The sequence below is a fragment of the Simochromis diagramma genome, unplaced genomic scaffold (assembly GCF_900408965.1).
Source record: "Simochromis diagramma unplaced genomic scaffold, fSimDia1.1 OVJJ01000320.1, whole genome shotgun sequence".
Taxonomy (NCBI): domain Eukaryota; kingdom Metazoa; phylum Chordata; class Actinopteri; order Cichliformes; family Cichlidae; genus Simochromis; species Simochromis diagramma.
This window is the reverse complement of record NW_024386773.1, coordinates 11,126,687-11,141,412: the sequence shown is the minus strand read 5'-3', so window position 1 is coordinate 11,141,412 and position 14,726 is coordinate 11,126,687. Positions and strand designations below refer to the sequence as shown.

At 38.8% G+C, this 14,726-nt stretch overlaps 1 protein-coding gene across 1 annotated transcript in view; it reads right to left on the bottom strand.

Annotated features, from left to right (window-relative positions):
* Positions 1-7,410: 7,410 nt before the first annotated feature.
* Positions 7,411-14,726, bottom strand: part of LOC120719012 (potassium voltage-gated channel subfamily D member 3-like) — a 90,556-nt gene continuing 83,240 nt past the window's right edge. The window contains exons 6-7 of the mRNA XM_040007831.1: positions 13,347-13,600; positions 7,411-11,638 (exon numbers count right to left, since the gene is read on the bottom strand). Of these exons, the coding sequence (XP_039863765.1) occupies positions 11,401-11,638; positions 13,347-13,600 (492 nt within the window). The 3' untranslated portion in view covers positions 7,411-11,400. The remainder of the gene's footprint in view (positions 11,639-13,346; positions 13,601-14,726) is intronic.

Genomic DNA, 14,726 nt, shown 5'->3' with positions numbered 1-14,726 from the left:
CTTGCATGATGTTGGTGATGCTTCCCAGATGGATGCAGAGAGAAAGGGGAGGAAGCAGCTCTATCTCAGATTCCAAAAGCAATGAAACTCGGAAAATAAATAAATCATCTGAGTCTGACTCAACATCTGAGAGAAGAGCTTTAACTGACTTGTATGTTTTATTCTCATATTCTTTATAAACATTCAGTGTCTGGAAATGATAACAGAGTCTTCTTCTGTGTTTTACAGCAGATTTATTACTCTGTGTCTGTTCAGTGTCATTTTGACAGCAGATTTAGACCTTCATTGATTTTTCAATTAATAATAACAATAAAGAGCAACCTATTCCAGATACAGGATGTGATCCTCACCGCCCTCACTCTAATCTGGAGGGAGTGTTGAGAAACAGTGTTGAATCCAGTTTCTGTGAGATTACTAAAAGCCTCTTTGTGATTTCACAAACATCTATGTCTCCTTCTGACTGACATAATGCAAAATATTGTCTAGACAGTCCTGATGACTAACTTTCAAAACACTCTATTGATCTAAAAGTGAACACACGATTGTCCTAACAACACTTTCTAATTCAGTTCAATTAAATTTTATTTTACTATGCCAAATCACAACAACAGTCTCCTCAAGGTGCTATATATTGTAAGGTAGACCCTACAGTAACACATACAGAGAAAAACCCAACAATCATATGACCCCCCTATGAGCTTTGGTGACAGTGGGGAGGAAAAACTCCCTTTTAACAGGAAGAAACCTCCGGCAGAACTGGGGTCAGGGAGGGGTGGGGCCATCTGCTATGGGAGAGAGAAGGAAGACAGGATAAAAGACGCTGTGGAAGAGAGACAGAGATTAATAACAAGTAATGATTCAATGCAGAGAGGTCTATTGACACATAGTGAGTGAGAAAGGTGACTGAATAAGAAAAACTCAATGCATCATGGGAATCCCCCAGCAGTCTACACCTATTGCGGCATAACTAAGGGAAGATTCAGGATCACCTGATCCAGCCTTAACTATGTGCTTTAGCAAAAAGGAAAGTTTTAAGCCAAATCTTAAAAGTAGAGATAGTGTCTGTCTCCCGAATTCAAACTGGAAGCTGGTTCCACAGAAGAGGGGCCTGAAAACTGAAGGCTCTGCCTCCCATTCTACTTTTAAATACTCCAAGAACAACAAGTAGGCCTGCAGAACAAGAGCGAAGTGCTCTAATGGGGTGATATGTTACTAAGGTCACTAAGATAAGATGGGGCCTGATTATTTAAGACCTTGTATTTAAGGAACAGGATATTGAATTCAAGTCTGGGTTTAACAGGAGAAGCCAATACAGTATAGGAGAAATATGGTCTCTCTTTCTAGTCCCAGTCAGGACTCTTGCTCCAGCATTTTGGATTAACTGAAGGCTTTTCAGGATCCTGATAATAACGAATTACAGTAGACCAGCCTAGAAGTAATAAATGCATGAACTAGTTTTTCAGCATCACTCTGGGACAGGATGTTTCAAATTTTAGAGATAAATTTTGCCCAAATGGAAGAAAGCAGTCATCCATATTTGTTTAATATGTGCATTGAGGGACTTTCTAAGCTTGTAATTGTTTGGCTTTGCTGTGTATTTAACATGAGCTGATAAGAGTATCAGTTTCAGGCATGTGTACAAACTTTAAATGGTAAATGGCCTGTATTTGTATAGCACTTTACTAGTCCCTAAGGACCCCAAAGCACTTTACACATTCAGTCATCCACCCATTGGTGATGGCAGCTACATTGTAGCCACAGCCACCCTGGGGCGCACTGACAGAGGCAAGGCTGCCGAACACTGGCGCTACCGGGCCCTCTGACCACCACCAGTAGGCAACGGGTGAAGTGTCTTGCCCAACGACCCAGACTGTCCAAGAAGGGCTCAAACCAGCAACCTTCCAACTCTTGAGCCACGATCACCCTTTACTCTGAAGCCTTTTAACAATCTTGTATGTCAACAAAAAATTGAAGGGACAGCACTGTTGCATCACAGCCCCAGCAAAGGAAGACCAAGAGTCACCTCTGCTGCTGAGGATAAATTAATCTGAGTCACCAGCCTCAGAAATGACAGGTAAACAGCACTTCAGATTAGAGCTCAGATAAATGCCACACAGAGTTCCAGTAACAGGCACATGTCTACATCAACTGTTCAGAGGAGACTGTGCGAATCCTTTATGGTCAGACAGCTGCTAAGAAACCACTACTAAGGAAAAGCAACAAGCAAAAGAGGTTTGTTTGGGCAAAGAAACACAAGGAATGGACCAGTGCAAATCTGTGCTTTGGTCTGATGAGTCCAAATTTGAGATCTTTGGTTCCACTTGGCGTGTCTTTGTGCGACACAAAAAAAGTGAATGGATGGTCTCTGCATACATGGTTCCCACTGTGAAGCACGGAGGAGAAGGTGGTGTGGGCTTGCTTTGCTGGTGACACTGTTGGGGATTTATTTAAAATTGAAGGGACACTGAACCAGCATGGTTACCACAGCACCCTGCAGCGACATGCCCATCCAGTTTGCGTTTAGTTGGAGCATCATTTATTTTTCAACAGGACAATGACCCCAAGGACACCTCCAGGCTGCGTAGGGGCTATTTGTCCAAGGAGGAGAGTGATGGAGCGCTGCACCTGATGGCCTGGCCTCCACAGTCACCTGACCTAAACCCAACTGAGATGGTCTGGGATGAGATGGACTACAGAGTGAAGGCAAAAGGGCCAACAAGTGCTCAGCATCTCTGGGAACTCCTTCAAAACTGTTGGAAAACCATTTCAGGTGACGACCTTCAATTCCACCATCAGGCCGGGGTCTTTCTGTGTGGAGTTTGCATGTTCTCCCTGTGTTTGCGTGGGTTCCCTCCGGGTACTCTGGCTTCCTCCCAGAGTAAGTGAATGGATGGATGATCTGAGAACACTCATCATTAACAGTTTTTTTTTTGTTTTTTTTTGCAGTACCAGACTAAAAGGGACTTTTTCTCCTGCATGCCGGCTTTAGTCAAATGTTTCAGTCACATGGAAAAAAATGACTCCATCAAACTTTCTTTGTGCCTGCAAACTAATTTTTTTAAAGGAAACTCATATGAGAATGAGTGTACTGTCCTCCTCAGGACTGATATGATGACACATGTGTCTATTTAACATTTAGCAGGCTGGTTCGTGATCAAGCAGATTCATAGCAAATGTGATCCAGACCTGCAGCTGTTTCTTGTTCACGAGCCTACTTCCTCCCAGCTGTCAGCATGAGCATACACTAGATAAGGCAGCGTCTCCTCAGATCACTCAGCACGGCAACACAGGCTGCACAGCGGCAACTGCCTAACTGCACATCAGCACAGAAAGTTTTATGATCCTCACTGTGACTCACTGTGATGACTTGTTTTGGATTTTGCGTTCAGGCCAAAAAGGAATTTAATCACTGAGAAAAGAAAAAGCATAACGGTATGTGGATTGTGACTATTGTCATTAAAAAATCAGAACAACAAGCCAATTACAGAGCTGCTCTGCTGACAATAAGACACTAAAAGCTAAACCATGAAGCTAAAACATACTGCGCATCCATTCATCCATCCAGTCCAAGCAGCTTACCACCTCGAACAGAGCACTTATGTGGAAAGCTACACAAAGGCTACTGCACATGTTACTACAAGTTGCACCTTTGGATTGCCTTTAACCAAATGTACAACATTTGAACAAGTTTGGCTAACAAGCTCTCTACATGTGCATGCCAGTGTGCAAAATCCTGTAAGACTCAGACGTTAATCACACTAATCATCTTTTCTTTCAAATAGCTTCTGATAGTTTTTAAGAACCCCTACGCTGGTTGAAATCCCACTATTATCAAAACATAAGATGTAAAATTACTTGCTGAAGTCAATCAGTGTAAACTGAGGGTTAACTGTGCCATCAGAACCAGTCATCTCTCTTCAAAGCTCAAATAAATTATACACCTGGTCTTTTAATGGTGGTATTGTGTGTGTGAGTGCGGTTCTCTCCGTGTGTTAAGTTACTTCATTTTACTGAACTGCACAAGATGCATGCTTTCATGTTTTGCATTATAAACAGCAGGCACAGGGATGATGTAATATCTGCCAGTTACTGTGAAAACCGGTAGAAATTTAAAGCTGTTGTTCTAAAACATGTAATAAAACCACATCGGCGCTCTGAGCTGACAGGTTATTTCTTTGGACCGCGGCACACAAAGGAGCTGATGAATGATGTGTTTGTGAGAAGATTCTGTAACTTGCACAACTTCGTAATAACAGTAACAACAGTGCTTGCATAATTTTGTTAGTATGTGGTAATTGTGATGTTTTTCTTATGGATGTAGAAGACAGTTTTTTTTCACAGAATAACATTTTCTTTTTCTCTTTAAGTTGATTTTATCTGTAGAAAGATTTCATTTTTCATGTTCCCAATTACTACTTTAGTTCATTATCAAAATTTGCACAAATATGGGAACTGTTAAAATGTGAATTATGTTTTATGAACACATCAGTGTCTTAATTAGCAAAAAAAGCATGGAAGATTTATCTAGTTTAATAAAAATGACATCAAAATGATTACATTTTATACTACATATGATCTAAATGGGTCTAAATTAAGGGCTAATATGTACTGTGATAACCAACCATTTGGTAGTGCTGCATGGTCTACCAAATATTTTAGTGCACTGCCATCTAAAGGCTCGAATGGATAATTACAGGGCTTGCGGTAATCATGGTTAAAAATGAATTAATCATGATCTGCAAACGATTTGGTCCAAATAGTTCCACAGCTCCGTTCTCAGTTCTCCAATCCAAACATTAAAAGGTCACTTTTCCAAAACAGCTTGATGTCAGTGCAATTTGATATGAAACATCAATTTTTATTTTTATGTCTTAATATTTTCAAACGTTTCTATAAACTGTGCCATAGACATCATCAGTCACTGGATTAAAATAAAATAATAACATGAGAATAAATTAAGTTCTCACAGGAGCAGGGTGGTGATCAGCATTTAACAGCAGTATAACACACTGCTTAGATATTCAAAATAATTCTGCTGACTATCTCTTTTTAGTCTTCCTCCTTCTTCCTCTCTCCCCCTCTCCCTCTTTATTCTTTTGTCTCAGTCTCTGTGGAGTTACCAAAGAGTGAATGTACCAGTAAAACAGATTTTATAACCCAATTAAAGGCTGATATGCATCACTTTATAACAATATTCTGATATGAATATGAGATACTGCTGGCCATTGAAATGCAACATCCCTCTGACTCACTGGAGCTGTACTGTACTGTTAAAGTAATACAATTAAAGTAATAAAATACATTAGTTCCTTGGCAAATAGCAGCATGGCACCAGACTAAAAAAAGCTAAAGTTAGCTCATGCTGTCTATCTAGCATACATTAGCTAACTTTTTGGACACTATTTAAAGATCAGATGTACATCAGAAGACGTTTTTCACATCACAGCAATTACCGTGCATTTTAAGAACAATTTGCACTTCAGCTTGCAAATGTTTAAGATAAAATGTGTTTAAAATTAGCCCATGAAATTACATCTTCATCCTCTTTCAGCAGCATCACAAGTCCTATTTAACAATTTATGTTTTAATTTATGTTTACATCACGACAGCGAGAAAACTAGACATTTAAACCTGATTTCCTTGTAACCTTTACCTTCTGCAATAGACAAGTTGCGAATATATATAAAATTAGAGACATCAGTCAGAAAATAATATCAAAATACACTATTATTGCTACCATACCTTAGTTATTTTTATGGGTGTTATGTTGAAATTTAGGGGTACCAGAAAACAGGGTCTAAACTCACAACAGTTGTACCTAGTGCAAAATCTTCCAAAACTAGTAATGCATAAAACTGAAGTGGCATTTACTTTAATATTTTCAAAGCGGGTTTGTAAAGATGTGTTTGTTGGGTATGTTTGTGTTTACTTCAAGCAGTGTTAGTCATTGAGTTTGAGTCATGCAGTTCTTCCGTGTGCTGACGTCAGTCACACAACCACTAATGGCAAATATTAAGCTTCAAATGGTTGTCAAGACCACACGTGTGGCTGAGAGTAAGCTGACATCAAAACACTCGTGCACACATGAAAGAGGTGTTTTAGAAAAATAACATCACTCAAACAGCATTTTAACGTAATATGATATGTAATTTATGCAGCGTTTAAATTCTGTTTTTCAAAGCATTCCTATCATGTCTGCTGCTTTAAGTGATGTGTTTACTTAACTGGGCTAGTTTTATCATTGAATAATACACCATCTGATTGCTACAAATTAAATTTTGTTTCATAATGAAGCACCTTCCCTGCTAAAATCACCACATGCTGAGTAACTGGCTGTTTTATAACAAATAAATCCTAAGAAGTGCATTAAAATAAACAAACTTGTCCTCAATTACTAAAAGATTTGTTAACATGAAAAGTTTTCTGTATCTGCTAAAACTCTGCAAGATTAAAAGAACATTAAAACGTTGTTGTATTAAAATAAATGTGGTCGCATGATCTTAGATACAGCCTACAACCTTACCCATTGAATATATTGCATTAGTTTTGGTGATAAAATATTTAATGCGTGTTTGGTAATATGTTTAGTAAACACAGTGGCATCGATTCTACAAAGGCTGATTCATACTTTGATCTCGTGAGGCATTTACTAATGTGCAGACAGATTCATGTTTGTGGTTATGTAAAATATTGAAGGGTGTAACATTTTGGCAATGCTAATCCTGCTTTTGAGAATATGAAGCGTACATGAACAAACATTCAGTGGTTTTTAAAGCTCTATTTTATAGTCACAAGAAGAAATGTGGTGTTTTTTCACAACAAAATAAATGTAACTGACACAATAAAAGATTCTGCAGAATATTGGGTTGAATAGACTCAACGGATAAAAGTATCCGGGCACATGACGCTCTGTTTTCAGTCCTATAGTCATGCAGCTATGCAGTCTGCTTTCACAAACATTTATGACCGAACAGGCCGTTCTCACTACATTTGAGTAATACCACACTAGATATTACACGATCAGCTGTGGTATTATTGCAAAGTGGAACCACAGCAAGTCAGCCATGAAGTAGCAGACCACATAAAGTTACAGACTTTACGTGGGGTCACTGTGCCAGTGCCGAAGTGAATAGTGTGCAAAAGTCTGTGTATGTATGATGCATACATGGGCTCTGCTTGAAGTCTGTGAAATACTATGTCAGTAATTCCACTTTTATAAAGTTCGACTTGAGTTGGAGATTTAAGTGTAAAATATAAGAGATGATGTGATTTATTCCTAAATTTAAACAAGATTGGGCTCATCTTGAAATTTCAATCTGTGTAAAATGAAACAATGAAACCAAAATAAAAATGCAGATTTCTATGCAATGCAAAGATACTGGTGACGGGAGCGAGAAGAAAGACAGCGTCTGACTGTTGTGGCAGAGTTTAATTTTCTGACACTTCATAGTTCTTATAACAAACAAACTGACAGAATACCGTACACACAGCAAACAGACAGAAAAAGCTCAGTTCAAAAAATAAAAAGAATAAGAAACAACACAAACAGCAATGCCAAGACTTTTAGAACAGACCTCAACAACGCCTTTGAAGTAAAGTCCATCAGATAATCACAACAAAAATCTTCATATATGAGTCACTCTGGTGTGAGAAAGGTGATTTCTCTTAATATACATTTTTAAAAAAGGTGAACGTGGTCTATGATGCTGCAAAAAAGCCTTAATATGTAAATACTGTTTTAATGGTAACCAAAATCCAGCTTATGAACACCACGGCCGGGCAGATGTTCAATATTTCCAACAATAACGAGACAAAAAATGTCTAAAGGGTTTGTTTTTGTAAAGCAGCATAAATAATACCACTACTTTGTTGTTCTTACAAAGGACAGAAAAGTGACCATTTTCACACAATACTTTCACCTCGTTGTTAAAACGTGACAAAATACAGAAATGCAACACAAAAAATACCAGTACAGCAAAAAAAGACCTCACTTGGTACCTCATGATTGAGAAGCACATTAAGTTAAATAATCAAGTTCCACGTTAACAAACAAAACCAAGAGAAAAATAAACACATTGTGTAATTGATACAGATAACTATAGCACACTTGGCACAAACTATTCCAAACACGCATCTACCGACTTCAAATGTGCAACAGTGTGCAGCAAGTAGGTCTAGAAATGATAATCCAGTGAGGAGTAAGGCCAGAAATCAGTCCTACGGGGCTCAGCTCATTTTGATTTAGTGTTAGAAAGTATCTCTGCTGCCATCCTGTGAGCATCTCTGAGACTGACCGACTTATTAGCTGCATATTCTTTAGAATGAGTTTGTTTTTGACCTTAAAAACAGCAGTTTGACAAAACTATGCCAACTCCAGGGTCACTTACATGTGCTGTTTATCCTGCTCAGAAGCTGGTATAATATTGGTTTAACTGGCTTTCAAGATAAACACATTTAATGTAAGAAAAAAAAAAACATGTTTAAGGTGGAAATCACTGAAAACATTAAGTGGATTAAGTTATTTTATTTTTCTAAACATTTGAGAAGATACGAGTTGTGCTTAGTGTCTTATGAGCAGCACACAAATATTTCAAGTCATCAGTGAAATCACATCTTTTCAGAGACATTTAGAGAAGACACAGAGGGCTACAAATATGTCAAAAAGAAAGTAAAAAATAAAAAATCAACTAAAATTTTTAAGGTAAGACAGAATACCCGAAAAACCAAATAATTTTTAGCTCTGGGTATTTTATCTACACTTAAAATATTTTCAAATATTCAGCGGATTTCGTTTTAGTTTTAGTTTTATAATGCCGAACCGAACATGAATACGTTACGTCCTGTAATTGTCCAGGTCGAGTGGTGCTCAACCTTCATGGCATTCAATACCCAAACATTCATGATGAACATGCACAGTATTATTTTCCATTTCAGTGTCCTGCTCAACCTTCAACGTGAGTGGCAGCAGCACAGTGGGCATAAAGCGTCAGTGCGCTATCCAATTCATACAAGCACTTAACCACAATTTATTTTTTAATATGAATTTTGTAGGTTGTTTGTCAGGATAAGCCCGGCAATATTCTCTGTTTCTGTTCCATAAGATGGCAACAATGTAACAATGAATTTAACCTAGCTCAGTAATTCTCAAAGTCTGGGCTGCAGCCCACTTGTACCCACAGTAGGTACTACAGGTGTTCTGTGAGAGGTATTTTATAATAAATAAAGTTTAACCATATTTTTAGTTACAAAAAATTAAGATTTTTTTATGATGGCTATTTAAATGTAAACATCCTATCAATTCATGCCATGTATGTGACCTAATTTGATCTGTAAAGTTTCCCCAATGTTGCCAATGGCAGGAAAAAAGGTGAAATGCAGTGATTTAAAACCGGCAAATCAAGAGACGATCAAAGTGAATCTGTGCAAACACAACGATTTCCAATCTTAAGTTGTGAAAAAAAAAATTGAAAATAATTTTTGATATTTGAAATTAAATTGTGGTGTTATTAAGATCGGAAATTGCTACAGTCACACCAGGAAAGAGTGCTTGGAGAGCATGACACCAAAGATATTGTGAGAGTGTGCAGTTGACTTGGAATCTTGCTTCCTTCAAAATGGCTTTTTCAAAGATGGGGACCAGGTCTGCAACCCCAGTTGCTGTCTTCAGTTTGCTGTCAGTTTGTGACAGAAGGGGCTCCAGTTGGCAAATTGTGAATCTGTTGCTGTCTGTTGCAAATCTGTTGCTATCTACATACACAGAAATTTACACTCAACAGAAATTTAAATGAACTACTTACATTCAGAGTCCAGTTACAACCTCATAGACTCAAAACAGAAATTTCTCCACAAATAGCGATGTGATGGTTGCTGCAAGACAGCGAAATGATATAGATGCAGCTTTGCTTTTATCTAGGAATACAAGCAGTTGGCAACAATTTGTGTTAAAATCAACTGCAAAGAGATGAGGCACAGATGAGTCCTGCACAGACTGACTCAGATTGATTGCTACTTGTTGGCAATCTGTCTACATTTATAAATTAGACGGCAATTATTTGCAAGCTTTAACCAGTCTGTCTGAGAGTGACTGGAGTCGGTTTGAGTCAGACTGTTTGGACACAGGCTGCCACGGAGCAGGTAACCTACAAAATCACCTTACGATCAAAATTGGGCACCCAGTTAGTTTTTGAAACTACCTGCAATCGGTTGCTGAATGCAACAGTTTTACTGTAGTGTGACCGAGCCATAAACGATACTTCATTCTGGGACACTGTCGATACAATCATGTTATTCAGTATCCTGGCCTTACTAACACTTGCTGTTGTACTGAAACCAAATGTTGTAGTATTTCCCCTCCCAAAATATGCAATGTTATATACCTTTTATTATTATCACTGTTTCACTGCATGGCTTGTTTCTTCTTTACATTAACATGTCAGAACCCTCATGTACATTGTCCTTCTGCTGTACAAACTACTGCAACACATATATTAATCTGCAGGAGAAAATTATTTAAAACAAGTTATTTTCCTGTGTTTTTGTAACACAAACAGTTAAGATTAGGATGAATGAATTTCAGCTAATCAAGTGGTTGGTTTTGGTCTTTTCATGGGATGTACTGTAACCTCATCCTTCAACATTAAATTACACATTTGCTTTATAGTAATTCTCCGGTCAGCTCAAGGCTGAGAACCACTGCTCTGTTTCAATGCAGTACGACGACCGTCAGCCTTCAGTCCACATTCAGTGGGATTTTTCAAATACAACTAAAATCACAGTTTGGTTTGAGGAATCAACATAATGTATCGATACAATTATCCAACGAAAACAAAGAAACGCTGTTTCCAGTCTGCAACAAATGAAATACACATTTCAGGGATGATATTAGCAGCATCAGGCATGGCGACTTTAAACTAAAACAGTTTATGTTTCTCAAAATACTATAGACAATCACATAACACAAACATGACCAATCAGATTCAACAGCTTTGTTCTTCAGTATTTAATCCAACAAATCTTTTTTTTTTCGCTGTGAATTCACGTCAAATTTACTGTGAATTTGTGATGGTCAACGGGGTTTGCTGATGTTTCTGCCAGTTGCACAATATCATCAGTTATTTTCCACCATCTCCACTGCTGTAGGAAACGTTTAGAAATGCAGCAGCTCTCATCGTATCTACAGTACATACACGACATGACACGAGCGTGATTCTCAGGTCACATATCTACAGTCCTCTACCTCAATAATGTCTCCATAACTGGTGAGTCCTCTGGAGTACACCTCTCTTCTCACTGACCCTGTATTAGGGAACACGGTACGTCCATGAATGTAGTGTTACCTGCTTCCTCCTCCTCTTCTTTTCTTCCCCCTGTTGGGGTGAGCTACATCTGTCAGCCACACAGTCACAGAGCCGAGACTTTGACGATGTTGGCGCCAGCTGAGCTTGTTGTGGTCTGAATGCTCAAGGGTGGTGGGTGACTTGGAGGTTGGGGCGGCCTCCGCTGTGGGGGCCCGTGGAGCCCGTCTCCATCGGGGGTTAAAGCAGGGGGTGTTGGGAGGCTGATGATGGCTGTGGTGATCCGGCCACTTTTGCAGTTGATCCTGCTGCTCTCGTCAGTTTTAAGGTTGAGGTTGGAGCGGCTGTTAAGTATAATTAAATGTGGTTAATGTCTAGTACAAACAGTAGTAATGGCATATGTAATTACATCATTTTTTAAGAAAAACATGTCTGTAATTTCTATAATGTTTTTGTAAATTTGGGCAGGAAATGAAGATTCTGGAGAAATTTATATACCAAAGTTTTATCAGTTAACTGCACTCACAGTCAGCTTTATTATTTATGCCTAAACAAATCTTTAAAACAACACTTTATGACTTTATGGACAGAAGTACTGGGCCACCTACACATTACACCTACAGGAGCTTTTATGACATCTCATTCTAAATTCATGGGCATTAAAATGGAAATGGTCTCCCCTCTGCAGCAATAATGGCTTCTACTCTTCTGCGATGACTTTCTACAAGATTTTGAAGTGTGTCTGGGAATTCTCGCCAATTCAACCGGGAGAACATTTGTGAGGTCAGACACTGATGAGGGGTATGACTCACAATCTCCACTCTTGTTCATCCCAAACGTGTTTAATGGGCTCTGTGTGGGTCACTCAAGGTCTTCAGCACTATCAGCTGATCATAATGTTATGGCCCATGCTTTGCGCACTGGGATACAGTCATGCTGGAAGAGAAAAGGGTCTTCCCCAAACTGATTTTTTCAACACTGAAGCATAGATCAGTCCAAACCAGACCAGACCAATCCTAAATATAAACAACCCTATAAGGTAAAATTCGGTGGAGGAGGGGTCTGGCATTTGCCAAACCAAGACTAATCCGTCATTCTGCCTGGAACTCCACAGAACATATTTCCACTGCTCCAGAATCCAGGGGCAGTGGACTTTACACCACTCCAGCAGACGCTTGGCATTGTGCTCACATGCTGCTCTCCAGACGTGAAAACTCATTCCACGAAGCTCTCGTCAGACAGTTTCTATGCTATCCCAGAGGAGGTTTGGGACTCTGCAGTTATTCAGTCAGCAGAGCATTGGTAAGTTTTAAGCCCTGTGTGCCTCAGCACTTTGTAACTTTACTTGATCTGACACTTAGTAGCTGAATTGCCGTGGGTCCTAAATGCTTCCACTTTGCAATTTGCATACCACTTACAGTTTATCGTTGAATATTAGAAAGGAAGATATTTCAGACAGACTTGTTGCAACAATGGTATCCTAGTACTGTACCGTGCGCAAATTAATTGAGCTCTTTAGAATGACACATTCTTTCACAAAGGTTTGTGAAGGCAGAAGTCTAAATGCTCGATTTTATGCATCTGTAGTGATGGGACTGAAAACACCTGGAACCAGAGACCAAGAAGTGTGACCTTTGTCCATATAGTGTATCTAGTGATGCATTTGAGAAGTAAAATATGAAACATGTGAGTTCTTAAAAGACCTTTTATTTTGAGAGGAATTTGTGTAATAAAGCTGTACAAAACTAAAATGACATTTTTAAAAGTTAATGTACTCTGTTAGTTAAAAAGTATAACTAATTTCTCAAAGATATATTTTATTTAATTAGATTATTTAAATGCAGCTGGATTAATGTTGACAATCGCCTATTCAGATCCATCTATTAAATGTCTAGAGTCGAGTGAGGGACTTCAAAGTGTACCCCCAGAGATGTGTTTTGGAGTGAAAGATTAATGCTTGCACACATAAAACAGTTTCAATGGCCAAACACCAGGAGTTTGAAATTTTTGCCAAACCTCTGATGCTTGCCCCTGCATCTGTTTTTGTTTCACCTGGCGGTGTGGGACAGTGGGTCACCACACTGTATGTGGATGGCACTGAGCTCCTGCAGCGGGCCCTGGTGTGTTGAATGGGTGGTGGGCAGGCTGGTGTTAGGCAGAGGAACATTTCGCTTTCTCTTTCGACTACAACAGGTACGTGTGGAGCTGTCATGGCTGGATACAGAGGGACTGCGTGAGGGATAGGTCTGCAGAGCCGTTTCCAAACAGTTCTGCTCGTATATCTGCTCGTCCACAAACTCGTGAGCCTGGAGGGAAAAAGATGAATGAAAAAAAACATGGGGATAGCAAAACAGGAGAGAGGAAAAACAGCAGTCTGTAAATAGGCTACACAACAGCGTTATAGGACTTGTTGCCCAGTTGTACTTCACTTATAATTTTACAAAAGGAACCACACCAAAACAAATACAATTTAAAGAAATTATAAAAAATAACCTTCATCTTATCATACAAAAATCATGCACCTGGCTGATTTCCTTTATTGGCTGCCTGGATAACACTGTCAGTGTTTAATACAGATCTTAGCCAACATCTTTTGCAACAGTAGCTTTAAAGACTTTACAGTGGATGCAGATTTGAGACAAACCTTTACATGATGATCTAAATCCTGTCCTGTCCTCAAACTGTAGTACGAACCAGTGTCTTCTGTGTCTTGTTGCACAGGTCTGCACAGGTTACCATAGCTAAACTTTAACACAAGTATACCACAGACCAGGTTTAAGTGAACTTAGGGGTAGTTACGTTTAACAGATACTGTGAATATTCCTTTAATATCATAATTTAAGTTCAAGAGTAGTTTCATCCTCATACAGAGACTAAAGGAATACATAAATGTCCAACATTATGATGTACAACTGTTAGCTTGAAGCCAGAAAGTTCTAATTCAAGCTCGACTGACTATCACAAGTATAAACTGACGTATTCTGTCTAATAGGGAACCTTAAATTAAATGTGATTCAGTACTGAAAGGAAACTCATTTAAATGTTGAATCTTTACTTCATTGTCATGCCTGAAAATCTGAACAACTGCGTACAAAAACTCAGTATGAATAAATATAAAACAATATAGAAATGTGAAAAACAGTGACAACATCGCAAATCACAGTAATACATTACAAGCGACAACACAGAGAAAATAATAAAAGAGAATATTCCTCTGTCCAAATACACACTGGTGTGCCGTCAGTGACGCCTCATCTGTGTGAACTGCATGACAAAACTGTGGTGGGCAGTTCAGAAACCAGGTTCACTGCAGTGTAGCAGATTTGGCATCGTAATATGCCAAATGTAGTTTATGGTGCAGCTGAGTTGTAAAACCCCGCAAGTTCCAGTTTTTATAGACCCACTCTAAACCCCACACCCACAAAGTCCCAT